The 19,244-nt window shown below is 34.8% G+C and overlaps 1 protein-coding gene across 2 annotated transcripts in view; it reads left to right on the top strand.

Moving 5' to 3' along the window:
* The window catches only part of LOC129000855 (uncharacterized), a 253,328-nt gene that overhangs the window by 115,390 nt on the left and 118,694 nt on the right, over positions 1-19,244 (top strand). For both annotated transcript variants that reach the window (XM_054427905.1, XM_054427904.1), the window contains 4 exons: positions 1,288-1,339; positions 1,529-1,890; positions 5,305-5,335; positions 17,996-18,390. In XM_054427905.1, coding sequence (XP_054283880.1) covers positions 1,288-1,339; positions 1,529-1,890; positions 5,305-5,335; positions 17,996-18,390 — 840 coding nt within the window. The remainder of the gene's footprint in view (positions 1-1,287; positions 1,340-1,528; positions 1,891-5,304; positions 5,336-17,995; positions 18,391-19,244) is intronic.

Genomic DNA, 19,244 nt, shown 5'->3' with positions numbered 1-19,244 from the left:
TGATCAGTTGGTAACCCCGAGTTTGTGGTGGTTAAAAATGGTGCAGATGAAATGGTTGATACTGTATTAACCCACTTTTCAGGATTCTCTACGGAGAAAATTCGTTGATCCAGGGGGATGTCTCAAGTCAAAGAAATAAAATGACCCAACTTAAATTACGTAACACAGGTTATCAGCAAGGCAACAGTTTTCTTCAATTCTCAATGGTGGAAAAACTTTGTAGCATCATGTTAACTCAATTTGAAACAGATCATTTAGCATTCATTAGAAGTTAGTTATCAGTTAAAACTGAGAGCAGAAATAATGTAGGTGAACCTTGATGATGCAAATACAGACATTTAAAATTAGTTTCTAACAAGTCTTTAAACAACTCTAAGATGTAACTAGAATTACTCGAATTTCAGCATAACCTTTTCCTCGGCGTTATGTTTCATACTATGCGGCTCATTGAGCCACACGGGTACTCTAGTATTTGATATTTTATGAAACAACCTACAAGTTTCTAAGATGCTTGGTTATGTACTTCATAAGTACAGTATTAAATAAAACTATTGATTTCCGTACCGGGTTGGGTGGCATTTCGAGTGGATTTCATGGCTAATTTGAAGAAAAGCATTGGACTTAATAGGAGAGTCCATATGAACAAACTTTGTCACGTTATTCAGCATGTCCAAATAAACAAAAATATGTAATAAAAAAACTGTGATTTATAATTTCATAAAAAATCATTTTATTTCACACACCACACATTATTATATTCCTTATTCTCACTGACCACTCTCACTTCACTCATATTAAAAAATTTGAATTGTTAAATTATCTTGTATCTGATTTAATTTCTGAGAAGAAAGACCTAATGGCTGTCCCCTGATTGATTGTGTGAACATAATGTTTTCCTGTCTTCATGGTCCAGCGTTTGTAAAACCTGCCGTACAGTAATGGCAACGTTGATTTCCTCGTCAAACATGTTGAGGCACTACTGTAGAAACGAATGAACAAATAATTCTGTTGTTTGAAAATATACTGCGACGTGCTTGAACCTACCGCACACTCGATGAGCGCTGAAGAAGGAAAACACTTGAAGCAAAGCGTTGTAGAATATTTTGCTTTAGGTGAAATGCTGGATCAGTGTGCGCCCAGTGTCTATTCTTAAAACTCCATACTCAGTTAATTCTCCACGAATTCGTTTGGATATAAAGATATATCGTTTGGGCTTCGTCATTCTCATATCTCTCTGGAATAATCTTTGGAATGTATAACTTTAATTAAGTGAATTTTCTTTTTTAGGAAACTGGACATCTCCAGAACAATAACATAGAAGGCAAGAATATTATTAAAAGTAAGTTACACTATGTATTTAGTTTGCAATTAAAATCAAGCCCCAATTTTTCTGGAAAAATGTTTAGTGTAACCTATGTAAAATAAGCCGTTATATGTTAAGTTTAAAATAAAACAGACGATTGAATTCATGAAACTATAACTGAGCTAAACAATTTAGCTGAAAATCTACTGTTGTGCGATTTTTCAGGTATGGAAATAATACTGGAAGACATTAGTACAGCGTCATGGGCTCTGGTAGCAATGTACAAACAGAAATACGCTCCTCGATTTGTACTACTTTGCCAACGATCATCGGACAACAAATACTACTCTAGTGTGTTCAGTGACGAAGTTCACGTTCTTACAATAGCAAATCATGATTGCACCCCCAAGGGAGACTCTCCATCTGAATCAATAATTGTTACAATCGATAAAAGAGACAAGACAAGTGGAGAAGAGTATGTCTTTGTAAAATCATCAGCCAATGCCTGGTTTAGCGTTTGTAGAAAATGTAAGGGAGTTACCTATCTTCCTGCTTATAACGCCTGGGAAAATTCAAAATGGAATCAGGTAAATGTAAAGAAATGTTAAACCTAGAAATATATTTATTAAGCTAATAAGGATCACGAACTATGGAGAAAACTGTAAGCTGTGTACAAAAATACTGCATAGTCTCCCAACCAACTGGGTTTTAGATCTTATTTTTAGCGAATTTCCCATATAGGGAATAAGCTATTACCGTAGTACTCATGGTAAGACCTGGACCTGGGACCGATTTACTTTTTCGTTTTGAGGTCCCTAGAGACCAAAAACACCATCCGTTCAAATTCATATACATATATATATATATTTATATATGTGTCAATTAGCGCGATAACTTGAGAAAAAAATCATCCGATTTTGATGAAATTTGGTACAAACGTGTAAACCTACGTTTATTTGAACGAGTTCGCGAACCAGCATGATCGGATTATGAGAACAGGGGTTTATGGGGGGTTTTATGGGGTAAAAATTGGGTTTTCCCATTTTTCACCCTGTAAGCATAATATTTTGCAATTCCTTTCCACACCATTTTGTAGAGCTTAAAAAATCTAACAATTTAGTATATTGAAGTGTTATTATGCGCCTAATGGCTACGGAGAAAATTAAAAGACATTTTAAATTTAAAATACCCATGTTATTTTTATGGAGAAAATTGTAAACTGTTGTAGTTGACTTGTTTATGAGCATATTTTGATCAAATTTGGAAAATGCATTAATTTTATACTAAACTATTACCATTTCACAAAAAAAACCTTTTACCCTCCCTGTTGCAGCAAACCTAAATACTCGTTAAACTAATGCTATTTAAATAGTGAATAAATGTAATATTTTTAAGGAGACATTTTAGTGTAAATCCAATCAGGCAAATGGAAATTCGCTTATTTATTTATTTATTTCATACGGAGACACCATTATACAATAATATACATTGGCAAATAGCACTGTTTGGCATAAAAATATAATAACAATAATGAAATGATTGGAAAAAAATAGCACTATACAATAATAACAAGAAAAGCAACCTAGCTTAGTCTGCAGGTTTGCTGCGGCGGGGGTATTTTATTTTTATTAGTTTTGATTAGCGAAAGAGATTACATGACTAAATAATAAGTGATTCAAATTCCAATGAAAAATAGGCTGGTTACAACACAAAAGTATTTTATTCTATCATACGCTTTACAATATTTCTCATGGGCTAGGTCAATTAGATTTTATAGATAGGTTTTATAGGCCAGGTTCATGGGCTTACTAACAATTCGATACAGCAAATAGTCTTTTAGCTCAGGGCATAGTTTCAAGCCAGTTAGGGTAATGCAATTCTGATCTTTAACACGGAAATCGGCTACTTAATTTACCTTAATAGTTTAGCCTTAACTAATAATAATGCAATTTAGAAGAGTTCTTAGCCTATGGAAAAAATATAATTATAATTGAATTTCTAGATAGTAAATATATATTACTATAGTTGAAAATATGATTTTGCTTCAAATTTTGATAAAATTAGTTTTGAATAGGATGTTAAATGTTTTTGAGGAGAAATTATAGTTCACTAGGAACAAGGTGGTTGTTAGAACTGTTATTGATGGTTTTAATACTTATATTAAATATTAACAGCTTTCTTCTGTAATAATCTTCTTTCTTCAGGTTTATGTTGTATGAATATTCTATTCTTCTTCTTTAAATTTATTATACTTTTAAATAATACTTATTAAATTACTGAAGATTTGACTGCCACATCCTTTCTTCACCAAGGTACACTGTAGCACATTTCTTTCCCTTTGTTCCAGGGTTACTTCAACAATATAACACTAACACTTACGGGCTATGGTACATCTACAGAGTATACAGGGAACTTGTACATATATATACATTTTAGTATATCTTTATATAAAGCCAAAAGTACCCATGAACTTTTGAGAAAACTGCAAGTCACACCCCCATTAACCATATACTTAAAATGTTCGTCATGACGAGAAACCTTGCGCAAAACTATCCATTATGTCATAAATTGGCCTTAAAATAATGTCTAAATTCTTTTCTAAAGGAAACTTTTCATATGCCTAATGTTAAAAATACCGGTACCTCATCTGTACTTATTTGTTTGTTATTCTTTCAATTTATTGCCTTATTAAAATCAGGTGTGATTATTTGTTTCTTTTATTTTATTTTGTTTATTTCAGGTTAACTTAACCAATCAATAGTTTTATTAATACCTATGATGTAAAACGGGTTGAAGCCAGTGGGTAACAGCTAGTTCTTGTTAAATACAGCTTTCTTATTAGGACCTTATTTTAATAATAATAATTACATCTAAATATTTTTCATATAATTATTTGCCATGATTCGTTGAATATAATCAATAAATATTCATAGTTTTTAGAGGTAATTTAGTTAAAATATACAACATTTATTTTGATTTTTGATATTAAACATGTGGTTAGTTATATTTACTTGCAGTCATGATTTATCTCAATATCAAACGTAAACTTGAAGGAAAGGTCTTGACGTGAACTGAAAACTTCTTTCTTAAGGGCACTAACCCTTATTAAGGGGTTGAATCGAATCGCATTTAAAATATTAAAGAGTATTGTATTGTAAAGCTATTGTATTTGTTTTGTTCATAATTTTTTTTAAATTTTTTTCCCGAGTTAACGTTTTGATTACTACCATAAATTGTCTGCACCTTGACAGGTACAGTACGTTATTCTTATGATGAGGGATAGTATTTAATTTTAGCGTTCAAACCTTTTATTTGTGTATCTCCAATTGATTACATATTAAGTTCAGCTTTCTACAATTAAAATAATGCAGTAATTAATTGATAATGCATACGAATGTTTCTTCCTATATTTTAAACAAGAACTGTATAGTTTGGGAGGAGCATTATAAGTTCCAATTGGAAGGAAATCATATGTCTGATTAAACACCTAGTCATCCAGCAGATTGCAGTGGACAAGGCACAGAAGATCCACAAAATGTCCCTGTTTTCTGCTCCCGGTGCGGAGCACTGGTAGAACAACTAGTTATCTAGAGTTAGCTATTAGCAAACACTGACCATTAGAGTTAGTTAGTTGTTAGTTGACTTAACGACTTAATTTTTTTTATTACTTGGCATAGTTTTGTGATTTTTACTATATTATCTTTATATTATATTATATTATATTATCTATTATAGTTAATCGTTAGACATTTTTGTTCGACCTCTTAAGGCTACCAGGACTTATGAACTATTCGTTAGAACAGTACCGTTTACTAAAATCAAGACATAATGGTTGACAAGGGCATCCCTATCCATGTTTTCAGTAAAGGTCAGCTGTAAAAGCAGTTGTTTTAGTGCGGCACGCAAGATCTGTAAAAAAAAAAATTTACGCATGATGTTTAGATTTAGCAAAATTTGTATTGACATCTTTTAAATCTTACTCATATTTAAACCTTTTTTAGGAGCCTATAATGGAAGGATGCACACTGAAAAGTAAGTAATGATGAGACTATAATATAGTGTTTTTATCTGTTAAGAAAATATGCTAAATTGGTATCCCTTTTTAGTAGAAGATATAAATTTAATCCAAGATAAACATAACAAGAAATTTGATATTGTATGAAATAATATGTCTTAAGCTTGAAAATAGTAGTATAATTATTAAAGTATAATTATTTACACCCAAATAAAATTATTAGCACTATGTAAGTCCAACTCCGTTAATAGTACATGAGCAAATTGATATTTTGGTAACACCTGGGGTGGCAAGTGCTTTCAATGTTTTCTTGTATAGTTTTATGTGTAGATTAAGAATATATGTGATAGCAATGCATAAGTAGTAGCTTTATGTACAAAATAGTAGGTTTTATATAACAAAATTGAATTTTGTCTTATATATTTGTAAGAAGGTACCAGTCAAGGTGGCACGTGCTATCAATGTTTTTCTTGTATAGTTTTATGTCTAGATCAAGAATTTATGTGATTCGGACCCGGGACCGATTTTTTTTAGTTTTGAGGTCCCTAGAGGCCAAAAACACCATCCGTTCAAATTCATATACATATGTGTGTCCGTTAGCGCGATAACTCGAGCAAAAATGATCCGATTTTGATGAAATTTGGTACAAACGTGTAAACCTACGTTTATTCGAACGAGTTCGCGAACCAGCATGATCGGACCATGGGAACAAGGGTTTATGGGGGCTTTTATGGGGTAAAAATGGGTTTTTCCCATTTTTGACCTAAAAACATAAAATTTTGTAATTTCTTTCTAAACTATTTTGTAGAGCTTAAAAAACAAATTATTTTGTATATTGAAGCGTTATAATGTGCCTAATGGTTACGGAGAAAATTCCAAAAAATTGTAAATTTAAAATTCCCATGTTATTCTTATGGAGAATAAGTAAACTGTTGTAGTTTGCTTGTTTATAAACATATTTTGCCCAAATTTGGAAAATGTTTTTATTTCTTACTAGCTATTAACATTTTACATCAAAACACTTTTACCCTCCCTGTTGCAGCAAACCTAAGTATGTGTAAAACTGATTCTATTTAAATAGGGAATAAATGTGATATTTTTAAGGAGACATTATAGTGTAAATCCATTCAGGGAAATGGAAATTCGCTTAGTCTGCAGGTTTGCTGCGGCGGGGGTATTTTTTATTCAGTTTTGTATGTAGATCATAAATTTACATTAAAACATTATCTATATATAAGCTTTTTTTAAATTACTTTAAATTTTAAAATACAGAGTTTTTTATTTGAACAACATGTTTTTGGCATTTCGATTTACTTTATTTGGACATTAATAAGATTGCGGAATCTTTGGGCCAAGACGTATGTCAATCGCTATTTGGATTACGCGCTTTCACTGGCTGCGACACTGTTAGTGTTTTTGCTGGTAAAGGCAAGTTTGCAGCACTGAAAATGTTACGAAGGAACAAAGAATGTCAGAAAATATTTCAAGAACTGGAAAATAGCTGGGTTGTTCCAGGAATTATTCAATCGCCTACAAATGTTTGTGTGTAAGCTTTATGGAGACAAACAAGAAACCAATAAAGTAAACCAGTAAAGATATCAAATGTTCTGTTCTAAGAAGGGTGAAGTTGATTCCAAAGGGGTGAAATATGTCTTTTTGCTGACGACACCTCTCTCGCTGTCTCTAGCCCAAACCGACTCGAACTAGACATGTGTGCCTTTATACAAGCCAGTTGCTTGTTGCAGTGGTTCGATGAAAATCTTCTAAAAATCAATCCAACAAAAACTCATCTTGTTTAATTCTCAATTAGAAAAACCAAAAACAAACAAAATTTTATTTTGGACGATACTGAAACTGAAACCCCTGCTCAAGTAAAATTCCTGGGTCTGTTGTTGGACGAGAACTTGTGTTTCAACCCGCACATTGATTCTGTCTGTAGAAAGATTAGTTCAGGAATATTTCTTTTGCGCCAACTAGCAAAATTTTCAAACAAAGAGGTCCTTCTTACTGCTTACTATGGTGTACTTTATCCACACATGATATATGCAGTTGCACTATGGGGTGGTGAAAGCACAAGACCCCATTTCCTTTTTCGCCTTCAAAGGAGAGCTATCAGAATAATTCACGGCCTTCCCTACAAACATACTTGTAGAGTTGTATTCAAACCATTGTATGTGACCAGACTGGTGAGCAGTACTCCAACAAAGGGCGGACCCGCTGCACATACAAAGTCCTTAGAGCAGGAGTTGAAAACCCATCTCGACACATTCTGACAACAAATTCCAGAGCAGAATAAGCCTTCTTACTTATGTTTCTTAAGTGAGGTTCTGGACTTAGATTCGAGGAAACAGTTACCTCCAGATCTTTCACTGTAGAAGATCGGTGTAGAGTCTAACCGAATAAGGTATAGTTGAACACCATTACATTCGTGTGCCGAGAGAAAGAGAGTACAACGCACTTAGATATGTTCAACTCCATCTCATTCTCCGAACACCACCGCAGCACAATGTTCAAGTCACTCTGCAGCTCCTCACATTCAAAGTCCGTTGTTACTTTCTTTTCGTTGTTACTTAGATTTTAGCATCGTCTGCAAACAGCAACACTCTTGAATCCTTGACAGCATGGACTAGGTCGTTAATAAAGATTGAAAACAGTACAGGACCCAAAAGAGAGCCATGAGGCACTCCAGATAACACAGGAAAGGCTTCAGATTCAGATCCATTATATCTCACAATAAGGCAGCGTCCACTAATTTAGCTCCGAAACCACTTCAGCATAGGTCCAGCCACTCCCAAAATACCAAGCTTAGCCATAAGGTGATCATGGATGATTCTATCGAATGCCTTTAAGAAATCTATATACACACTATCCGTGGTAATGTCGTCATGATATGTTATTAAGTTTTTCGTTGAGGATCTGCCACTATAGAATCCATGTTGAGCTGTAGACAGAAAAATTCTGGCAAAGAAAGACTGGTATTATGTCATCGGACGCCGAAAAGTACTTTTTGGTGTTGTGATGTCAACAACTCTTACTTGTCCACCTCGACCGGTGTACAGGGCAGATATTCCTCCAAGGGGCCAAGTGTTATGTGCATTGTTTTCATCATTTTTTTTGTCTACGATTGTTGCCAAGTCGTTAATTCCAGGTGTAATAGTTAGTTTGTCTTCATCCATCCAAGCTTTCCACTTCAGACTGAGTTCAGTTGTCACAACATCATTCCAACCTAGTTTCGTTCTCCATATATCCTTAACCAGTAGTCTGTTTTTCACTATGGTAGGGGAAATCAGACCTAGGGGATCAACAATTAACATAGCCGCTTTAAGAATCTCTCGTTTCGTCGGATACTCAGATTCGAGAAATTCAAGTTTTTCGACATTGCGATGGAACAAATAGCAGTCGGATTCAGAGTCCAACCATAATCAAAGTACTCGTTCTGTAGGAAGTCGAGTATCGGGCATCAAGTGTTTGGCTTGGCTGGCTTTCAGGTTTTCAGGTTTTCAGGAATTTTCGTAAGTACTTGTTTTTAGTTATACATTCAGTTACGAATTTGGAATCCTCCATGTGTCTCATGTGTCCTATGTGTCTCAATTATTTCTTGAACACGTCGTTTAGCTTCCTCTTCTGTGTAGGTCGAATCTAGCAGGTCGTCCATATATTCTTTAGTCAGTATGGAATTACTAGCTTCAGTATACAAAGAGTGAAACTGTCTTGCATTGTGGGTTTACAACAAACAGTGCAGAGCTTGGTGAACATGTTGCTCCGAAGGCTTTCATTATGTAGGTATCTGGGGGTCTGTAGAAATCTTTGTGAGTCAACGTCTTCATCTCTTATATTTACTTGGTGAAACATCTCCTTTACATCTCCCACGATAGCAAATTTTTCTAACCGGAATTTAAACAGCACAGATGGCAATGGATTCAAATAGTCAGGGTCGCTGAGTAGTGCATCATTGAACGAGACTCCGTGAGATTTAGCAGCAGCATCGAAAACCAATCTTATTGTGTTAGGTTTGTTCGGGTTTGATACTCCAAAGTGGGGTAGATAGAATGTTTGACCTGTTATGATAGCAACTTTTCAGGGCTGAGTTTTCTTATATATCCTTTTTCCATATGTTCGTCAGTCTTGATTGTGTAAGCCTCTTTAAATTCCTGATATTTTTCCATTTTCGTTTCAAGAGTATTTAATCTTCTCAGAGCATTGTCATAGCTTGGAGGGAAATTAAATTCGTCATCTTTCAATAAAAGACCAACTTCGTAACGATCTCCTGTTTTCTTTATGGTATCCTCAAGGATTGACACTCCACGTACTTCTTCATTTGACAATTTCAGGTCATTTGATCTAGTTTCTCCATATTTCTCTAATTCAAAGGATTTCTTTACCATGTCATGAAGTGAAGATTCTTCATATGAGAGTAGGGTAAAATTCTCATCCACACGATCTCTGAATTGTGCACACTTCCCATGTAGAGTCCAGCCAAGAAGGCACCATGACAGTACTGGGGCGCTAGTAGGACATTCAATAATCTTACGGGTTAGAATTAGATTACAGTTGTCTTGGCCTATCAAGAGAGTGGGCCTGACACTCGCTAATGGAAGAGGTTGGTTGATCGAGTCTAGGTGACCAGTTCTTCCTCAATTTGACACTGTCTATTTGTTGGTGTGGTAACTCTAAATTGGACTGAGTTCTAACCCCTTTCAATGTAAAGATTTCATCCTCGTAAAAATCCTTTTATTTTTAAATCTATTCTCTTTGATTGAGATTCAAAGTGTCTTGTGTTGTTAGACCAACATGTTGTCAAAGGAACAATCTCACCTTTGATACCAAGTTCATCGGCAATTGATGAATCCAGAAGTGATACAGTCGAGCCGTCGTCTAAAAGGGCATAAGTATCTACCTGGGACTTGGGACCGTACAACGTGACAGGACAAACACGAAGCAAAACACGGTTTGATATGTTATTCTCAAAATGATTACCGATTACTTCATCTCTAGATTTTAACCCTCCCTCATTTCTTTTCATTGGAGGTCTTTCAAGATTGGAGTTATGTAAGAGACTACAGTACAGAGATAGTACAGCTCACAACCGTTTATACTGCAAGCTCTTTTAGATTTGATTTAAGTTGATGTCGTTTGAAACAAGAAAAGCATAGCTTTTTCTCACCTACCATTTTCCACCTTTCGGAAATATCAGCTTACCGAAGTATAGAGCATTTTGTCATTATCGTGCTTACCACCACAGAACACGCAGGTAAGTGGGCCAACTGCGGGAACTGCTGCTTTTGAGGAGTTGGTCAACACAGGTTTGAAGTCATTTTTCTTTCTAGTCTGGACGTCCTCGTTTGGATGAAAATAGATACTCATGATAGAACATTGTCTCTCTACCCAATCTGAAAAATCACTTAGGCTAGGTCTAGTTAAACACATACTGCTCACATGTTGAGCCCAATGGTACTTCATTTGATAAGGCAGTTTTCCTAACAGTTCACTGAGTAGTTGAGGGTTTGTCATGTAGTACTCCATATGAAGGGACTCGGCTATAGAGGTAAAGTTAAGAATGGTTGTAGAAAACTCGACGAGGCCAACAATATCGTCTTCAGTTACAGGGGCTAGCATTCTAGTTTGGCTCATCATAGACTCAATGATAAACTCGGGCTTACCGAAACGCATCAGTAATGTTTTGATTATGGCATGCAAGTTTTTACTGGAAACAAAAAGAGGTTTCACCATTTTAAAGGCTTCGCCTTCAAGACAGTTTCTAAGTCTAGCTAGATTGTCATCATCAGAATACAATGTTACGGTATTTTCAAATGCAGAAAAGAACATAGGCCACTCATCTGGTCTACCACTAAAGTTTGGTAGTTGTTGGCGGCAAAGAGAGGTTGGTTGAATAGCTTTTTTGACTGAATCTGCTAGTAATTGTGCAGCCGTGGTCATAGCGGTTGATGAACACTGATGAACTGTCGGTTCATTATCATTCAGCCACTTTACGACTTTACTCTCAGATTCTCTCTCCTCTCTCTGAGATATTAAGCTTTGACTTATGCTTACCTCAGATCTGCAGACTTGACTACCATTTGCCAATAGTGATTGCATAGAAGCCCTTATTTCCAGCATTTGTTTACGTCGCTCTAGCTCCCTCTTGTCTCTCAGCCGTTGTCGCTCCATTTCCTTCTCCAGTCGTTGTCGCTCCATTTCCTTCTCCAACCGTTGTCGCTCCATTTCCTTCTCCAGCCGTTGTCGCTCAATTTCCTTCTCCAACCGTTGTCGCTCCATTTCCAGCCGTTGTTGCTCCATTTCCTTCTCCAGTCGTTGTCGCTCCATTTCCTTCTCCTCTATCAGTCTTTGTCTTTCCAGCTCCTTTTCTTCAATTTCTCGTTCCAGTTTTTTCAATTTTTCAAGTTCTATTTCCATTTGTCTCCTGTTGCTTGATGTTGTAGACTTACTTTTTGTTTTCCTTGAACTAATAGAAGTGATGCTGGTTTGTCTCAATGCTATTCCTTGAGTGTCATTGTTTCCATTCTCAGAAACATTCTTTGATAATTTGTCAGTATCATGATTTTCATTCTGATTCGGGGTATACCTTTTTGGAGGTTTAACTTCTCTTTTACTTTTTCTGTAAGACATGGTTCTTTTTTTTAGTTTCGGCACCAATATTAAATTGTCAATTATCAAAGTCAAAATAAAAATAGTCAATTTCAGTACAACATTTTCATCACTATTTACATGTGACATTTAATCTTTACAAATAAGTTATAGCACAAATATAAAGATTAATCAATGGTCATACATATATATAAAATTACTCATTAACAATGTATGTATGTATGTACCTTATGGACTCCAAACCTGAATTTTTCAAGGATGGTTTGTGTAAATCTTTGAGCAGATCCGTCAAAAGGGCTCCACCCCAGAGTAGTCGGGGGGCAAACTGTATTCCGTGGGATTGTCCATAAGAATAACATTGGAAGTTTGTATGCAGGTTTGCTGCCACGGAAATGTAAAAATTGGGGATTTAGGCCATAATCAAGTAGATCTCTACTAAATGAAGCCACTTACCAATTATTATTAAGATATGCTGAGTAATAAGCGAGATATGCAATTTTATTTTTCCCCATAAGGATAAAATGGGGACAATGTTCTGTGTTTTCAGTCTTCAATATCACGGTAACCAATGGTCATTGAGCCATGATTCAAAACACCGAATTGTTTAATTTTTTGAGCTGAATTCAATGGTGTAAATTAAAATTTGATTATTATACTCTGAAAAGAGTTATTATTAATTAAATGAATAGATGTCACACATAGCGGCCATCTTGGATTTACGACGTCATAAAAACCAAACCCCGCAATTTGAGGGTAAACACCCGGTACTTCACCATTATTTGACATATAATAAAGAGATTTCACATAGTCACACATTCCCTTCACAAAAAATCCCACGGAAGCTGGATATGTGCAGTTTGCTCCTGGACTAGAGGGTTTTAAGGGGTCCAATGTTTGACTTTTGGAACTACAATGTTTACAAATAAATATAATTTAAAAGTAGATGTTTAATTTCACCAACTGTTGGTTTGAATAATCACCACATTCTGTATTAGTCATAATTTGAAATAGTGCCTCAATATTTCCCCAGAAAACAGCACAGAAAATATTTTACCTTTAGATAAGTCCAAATATATTAAACCCTAATCGCAGCACACCTGTGCACCCAACAAAGTTTAAATTCTCCCCTACTGTATTAAATATGTAGATATACAAAGTAAAAACCTTTATCAAAGTAAAAACTTATATATTCATACACCTGATGAATGTATAAAGATATAGATTGTAAAGAACAAATTACCATATAAAAAATAATAATTGTTGGCGCAACAACGCGCGCCGCGTAACTTCTTTTTCCTTAAAAACTATTAAATACTTACTTAAAAACTACTTAACTTACTATAAAAACTATAGTAAGTTATTTTCCACTGTACTATTTGTAGATGATTTGTAATATGCATATGTGACAATTTATTTATTTACCTAACCCGCCATGTTAAACTTCCTTATCCCAAGCGTGATGTTTACAACTTCCTTACTTCTCGAGTGATGTAAAGTTGAAAAAAACTCACTCGGTGATGTAATGAAACCAATTTAAATAGCATTGAGTGCTTAACTTAAAAAAATATACCTCTACTAGGTGAAACCCGTCGAAATCGACGGTTATTTTCAAGGCTTACGCTTATTCATCTAACTGCGATAAATTAAATGAAAATTATACATATTTTGAGCATTTAGCAATGTTTAAAGATTAATAAGTGTAAAAACAATAATGATATTAATTGTGTTAGTTACCAAATATGGTTGATCATTCAACGAATAAAATATTTCCAATACTGTACGTATACTGTATACCTTTAAATAGTATTAAAATCGTATTGATGGATCTTTGTACTTAAACACTTCCGTGATTTCATTGGTGTAATTCAGATTAATCTATGATTTTATTTGAAAAAGAAATCTGTTTGTTGGGAAGACACGTTCTAACTTCAAAGAGAGGTATATCCTTTACAGTGTAAGTTTGATTTTCCCTTCGTCACATCGCGTCAGTTCGTATCATACTTCTAAGCCAATGAATAACCCTCTAGCACAGTTTTGAGAAAAGCTGTCCTTGATATGGGGGATGTCAGTTAGTTGTCTCAGCCATATCAGTTACATAAAGATGTCAATATAATCTCTCTTCGGAATGTTAGGTGTAGTGGAATATACTTGAAGTGAAGTTGGCTTTTATTCTTGAACTTTAGGGGCCTCCTCATTTATATAGTTGTGCAGCTTCATTGGCAAAAAATAATACGAATGACATAGTAATGTGGCGTTTCCAAAAAGCAAAAAATAATGTTAATTGGTTGTTACCTGTAATCGAAGTAACCTCTCTGAAAAGTCTGCAGTATATTGCAGTTTTCCAGCTTAATGACTTTCTAAATCATGCACATATTTCTAAATAAATATTGTAAAATGTTTTATCCAGTTGCTGTAAACAATTATTCATTTTTTTAATATGGACTCGGCTCAATTTGGCACCATGCCCTTCTGCAGTATTATTTTGTATCGTATTACACAATCGAAGATTTTTCCAGTGATTGAAAGCATGTACAGTATGACAATAATCTCATGAACCTATGATGATCCGTCTAGAAAAATATGATAAAATATAGGGAAAAGGTGTGAGAGAGGCAGAAATCAACCTGTAAAATAGATAGAAGATAGTTCAATAAGAAATAATTGTAAGAGTTAGGAGTTATAAAAGGATTTTCCACTGATTTTGTAATGGAACTTTATATTAAAACACATGACATGATACAGAAGAAAATCAATTTTAAAATCAGAAAATAACATTGTAAATACTTCTTTTGGACAATTCAGTAACTCCCAATAAATGTGTGTTGTTTAAAATACAATTTTAAAATTAACAGCTGTTTTATTAATCAGTAATGATCCACATAACCAAAATGTAAACAAATCTGTAGGGGGATTTTTAAAGGCTTCTGGGGCAGAGCCCTAAGCGAATTTACTTAGTTTTTCTTTTGATAACTCATCTACAGACCAAGACCTTTCTTTGGACACCTCTACCATAGATAAAACATACTCCCTAAGTAGATTTCTCATCCTTATGGAACAGCTGAAGACAATTTTATGGTTAGTTCATGTACGGTTTATGTAGAGGTCGTGTTTTGTTTACAATTTGTTTCCCGTTATTACAGCCATTTAAAACATCGTTTAACCAAATAATACGATCTAATCATAAACAATAACTTGTCCCCTAGTTATATAACCAAACAGTAAAGCACAAATCAAGAAATTAACCCTAAAATAACGGAAACAAAGTTTCATCGATACTAGCGCCTTTGTGTCTCTTACATGAACTAGACACGAAAAACGTGCTTCAAAATTTACAATGGGATGAGAAGTCTACTTGTGTTGGTTAGTCTATGCCTCTACCAAGTTTCTACGCCCAGCCGTTCTCTAAAAATTAGTGGATACAAAGTTTCCAATTAAATATTTAGATTCCCCCATGTTAATCTTATGGGAGAAAACTCAACTTTGATGGAAGATCCTGCCCAAACTAATAAAGATATCAAAAAACGAAAAACACTTTGCAAAACTACAGATCAGGGCAATTTTTTTGACACTTTAATCATCAAAATCGGTCCAAAAATGAGGGAGGAGTTTTGTTCACAAAAATCGGCTTAGCGTATTATCTATATATTAATAGGCAAGCATGTTTCTTTAAAACCTTTTTTCTCAGCTCGTGTGTATCGTAGGGAAAATCTACGCATACCGTTAGAAAGCTATTTTCCTGTAGGTGTGCAGAATCCCTTTATAAATTAAAATAGGCTCAAAAATAAGCACAAAAAATGAATTTTAAATTTTAAAAAATTAACATGGGTCATATGGGTTGCTATGGTGATGACAAAATAACAACAAAATATAAACAGAAAATCAAAACAAATGGAAGACATTTCAATCACATGTTTTATTTACAGTGTGGGGTGAAAATAGAGAAGTTTGCACAAAACATACTTTTGGTCGATTTTTCGACCACGGGGCGTACTCTCGTATATATAGATAGATAGATAGATGGAGGCATCAACGTTCAACGCTAGAAATCAGCTGTGCGATTGAATGTTATTGTTATGCTTTAAAGTATTTTCCTAACCTAGCTTTTGTTTGTAAAAGAACGTTACTGTTAGACATGAGTGAAATGGATAATGAAAAAAAAATATTATACGTAAACCCCATGTATATTGTCGGGTCAGGTAAAATCTTGTAAGTTACACGTTACGCAAGAGCGTGTTTACATCTCTTAGGTGAAATATGCAACTCGCTTCCGCTCGTGGCACAACATTCACCTGCGTGATGTAAAAACGGTCTTACTACACTTGTGATGTAATAGCTATTTACCTTACAAGTGTAGTAAGAGCGTTTTTACATCACGCAGGTGAAGGTTGTGTAACGAGCGGAAGCGTGTTGCATAATTTACCTAAGTGATGTAAACACGCTCTTGCGTAACGTGTAACGTACAAGATTTTACCTGACCCGACAATATACAGGAGGTTACGAACAATATTAATTCGGGACAGCAGTTGCGGACCGTGTACTTTGCCTACGTGCAGTCGGTGTTGCAGTATGGTATCCTGGCTTGGGGTGGTGCCCTTCCTACGGTTCTGGAACCACTTTCTGTCGTTCAACGATCTGTTATCAAAACTATTTTAAATAAAAACTCTAGATTTTCTTCCTTGCAACTGTTTTGCGACTTTCCAGTTCTAAACATTCGACAATTGTTCATAAAAAATCTTCTTATTTTCATAAATCTTAATAAATGTTCGGTTTTTTCTCCTATTCAACATCGTTATTTGACTAGAAGTAACATTAACTTCGGCTTTTCTTTTCCCAGACTCTCCCATTCAACCCTTAAAACTATACCTTATTACGTTTGTCATACATTGTATAGAAACTTGCCTTCACATATTCTTGAGGCGGAGAGTGACAGCGTCGCTGTGTTAAAGCGTAGAGTCATGAGCTGGCTTTTAAATATCGGCAGGGAGCAATCAGAGGGATTACTCAAATCGTTGTACTCGTAAATTTCTGCAGTTTCATGCGTCACCAAATCACTTTTTTCCTTCATTGCTAAATACCACTTACAATCACTAGATTTGAGTTTTGGATGTTTCGATGCAATTAGGTTTTTTTCTCTCTCTTGATCTTGTTAATATTTTATTATTTACTATCATAATTAAGTGTCTAAGTACTCCTGAATGTTTATGGACCTGTGTATAGCTGTATTAGCAACTCATTCCCAAACACAGACGGATAGTCTACTTGGGAATTATTTTTCCTGTACACACAATTGTTAACAAACATGTAAATTAATTCAGGAATAAAGAGATTTTGATTTGATTTGATTTGATTTAATCATCATCCATTTCACTCATCTTCTAACAGTAAACGTTCATTTACAAACAAAAGCTAGGTTAGGAAAATTCTTCAAAACAGAACAATAAAATTCAAGAGCACAGCTGATTTATAGCGTTGAACGTCGTTGGCTCCATAGAGGTATATTTTTTAAGTTAATCACTCAATGTTATTTAAATGGGTTTCATTACATCACCGAGTGAGTTTTTGATACTTTACATCACTCGAGAAGTAAGGAAGTTGTATAAATCACGCTTGGGATAGGGAAGTTTAACATGGCGGGTTAGGTAAATAGTTATTACCTGTTTGTAAAGCTGTCTTGGCTACCTAGTTTTTCATAAGACCAATGTTAAAAATATTGAAATTTCATTCAAAGTTTTTAACGAAGAACGAATTTTCCCGGAACAGTGGCTAGCATGGATATTGTTTTTAGCCTGAAAATAGTCAAAGCTGAAACTAAGATATTGCTAACAATTTTGAGGAAATCGTAGGAGCCGCTTTTTGAAATCATTGTGCGCAAACGTTACTCGTATTATAGTATAGATATAGATTCTTATTATAGATGTTGATATTACGATAAAATGATTAGTTTTGATTCTTCCACACAGCTCAATACACGAGATTTCTGCTTTAATTAATCACAAGTAAAATAGTCCATTAAGCCAGAGTGTTTGCTCCATATCAGTAGGCCCTAACTAATGATTATCATACTGTTTCAGAAAACCATATACTCAGAGGGAACCAAGTAGGCATACGGAAAGATAAACTAGTCGCCAGATACATCAGTGACGATGGACTCTACAATCTCAATTGCTATGAAAGTAGTAACAAGGAACATGTATTGGACATAAGATCAGGAGAAACATCAGCCATTCATATTACAGGATTAGACTGTTCTAAGGACGTGAATTCAGTATTTTATTTCGCATCCAGTTATCCAGGCACTTATACTGTAGGAGCGCCCTTAGCGGAGTCCCCCCAAAACGGCAGACATTTCAAACTGGAAACCCCTTGGTGTCTCTACAACGCCAGGATCCACTATTTCTTCGTTTTTTTAACCAAAATCGAACCGGCGTTCTATGATAAAGACCTGACAAAAATTAAATGGACCGAGGTAAAATGAAACTCAATTATTTACGTTTTCCGAGCAGAAAATATTAATAAAATTATTTACATCATACTACATTATGAACTTTTACCGTGCACTTGATGAAATGAACAGCTAATTGCAACTGCCTATTTTATTTTCAGAAATATAAAACTAACATAATTTATGTTATGTCCTAAATAAAATGTGTTATGAGTTTAAAATTTACTTTATTTTCTGTGTAGTATGATGTAAAGTATCGTACGTTACTCGCCCGGTAGCCTAAGCTTTACCGTACTCGTACGAAAATCCCGCACTCGGCTATGCCCAGAGTGCGTGCTCGTACGGTAAAACACCATTTACCGGACTAGTAACGTAATATACTACTAGATTTAGTTTTGTGTTAACTTACATTATGTTTTTTTTATTGGATAAAAATAGCTCTTGAAGGTTGAAATGCGACGTGCTAGAATATGTCAGTTTTTTTTTGTCAGTAGTTTTACCGTCATTCTCTTAACATATTGGTGAACAGTAGCTAAGTAGAGCTACAGTTAGTGCATTTAACTAATTATCCTGAAAGTCACCTTTCCGGGGCAAATAGAGCGATAGGAAGCATGGAAAACAACTATCAAGCCCCGGAATGGAATTGTCGTAACCCGTAGTGATCGATACTTATACTTCACGATGCAAATACTCACGCGAAACCTCTTGGTTTTATATCATAACTATCACTCTACAATCTAGTAATTCTGTAAAGTTTGTAATTTAATTTAAAAGCTGTTTGAACAATATTTCTCGTAAGGCCAGTGCCACACTATCCCGATTAGCGGGATGCGGTTGAGCGGAATTCGTTTTTACCGCATTGCATTACCATGTCACAG

Source organism: Macrosteles quadrilineatus, unplaced genomic scaffold (genome assembly GCF_028750875.1).
Source record: "Macrosteles quadrilineatus isolate MER2022 unplaced genomic scaffold, UCM_ALF_1.0 Scaffold_8__2_contigs__length_117827958, whole genome shotgun sequence".
Lineage (NCBI taxonomy): Eukaryota > Metazoa > Arthropoda > Insecta > Hemiptera > Cicadellidae > Macrosteles > Macrosteles quadrilineatus.
This window is presented reverse-complemented; position numbering and strand designations above follow the sequence as displayed.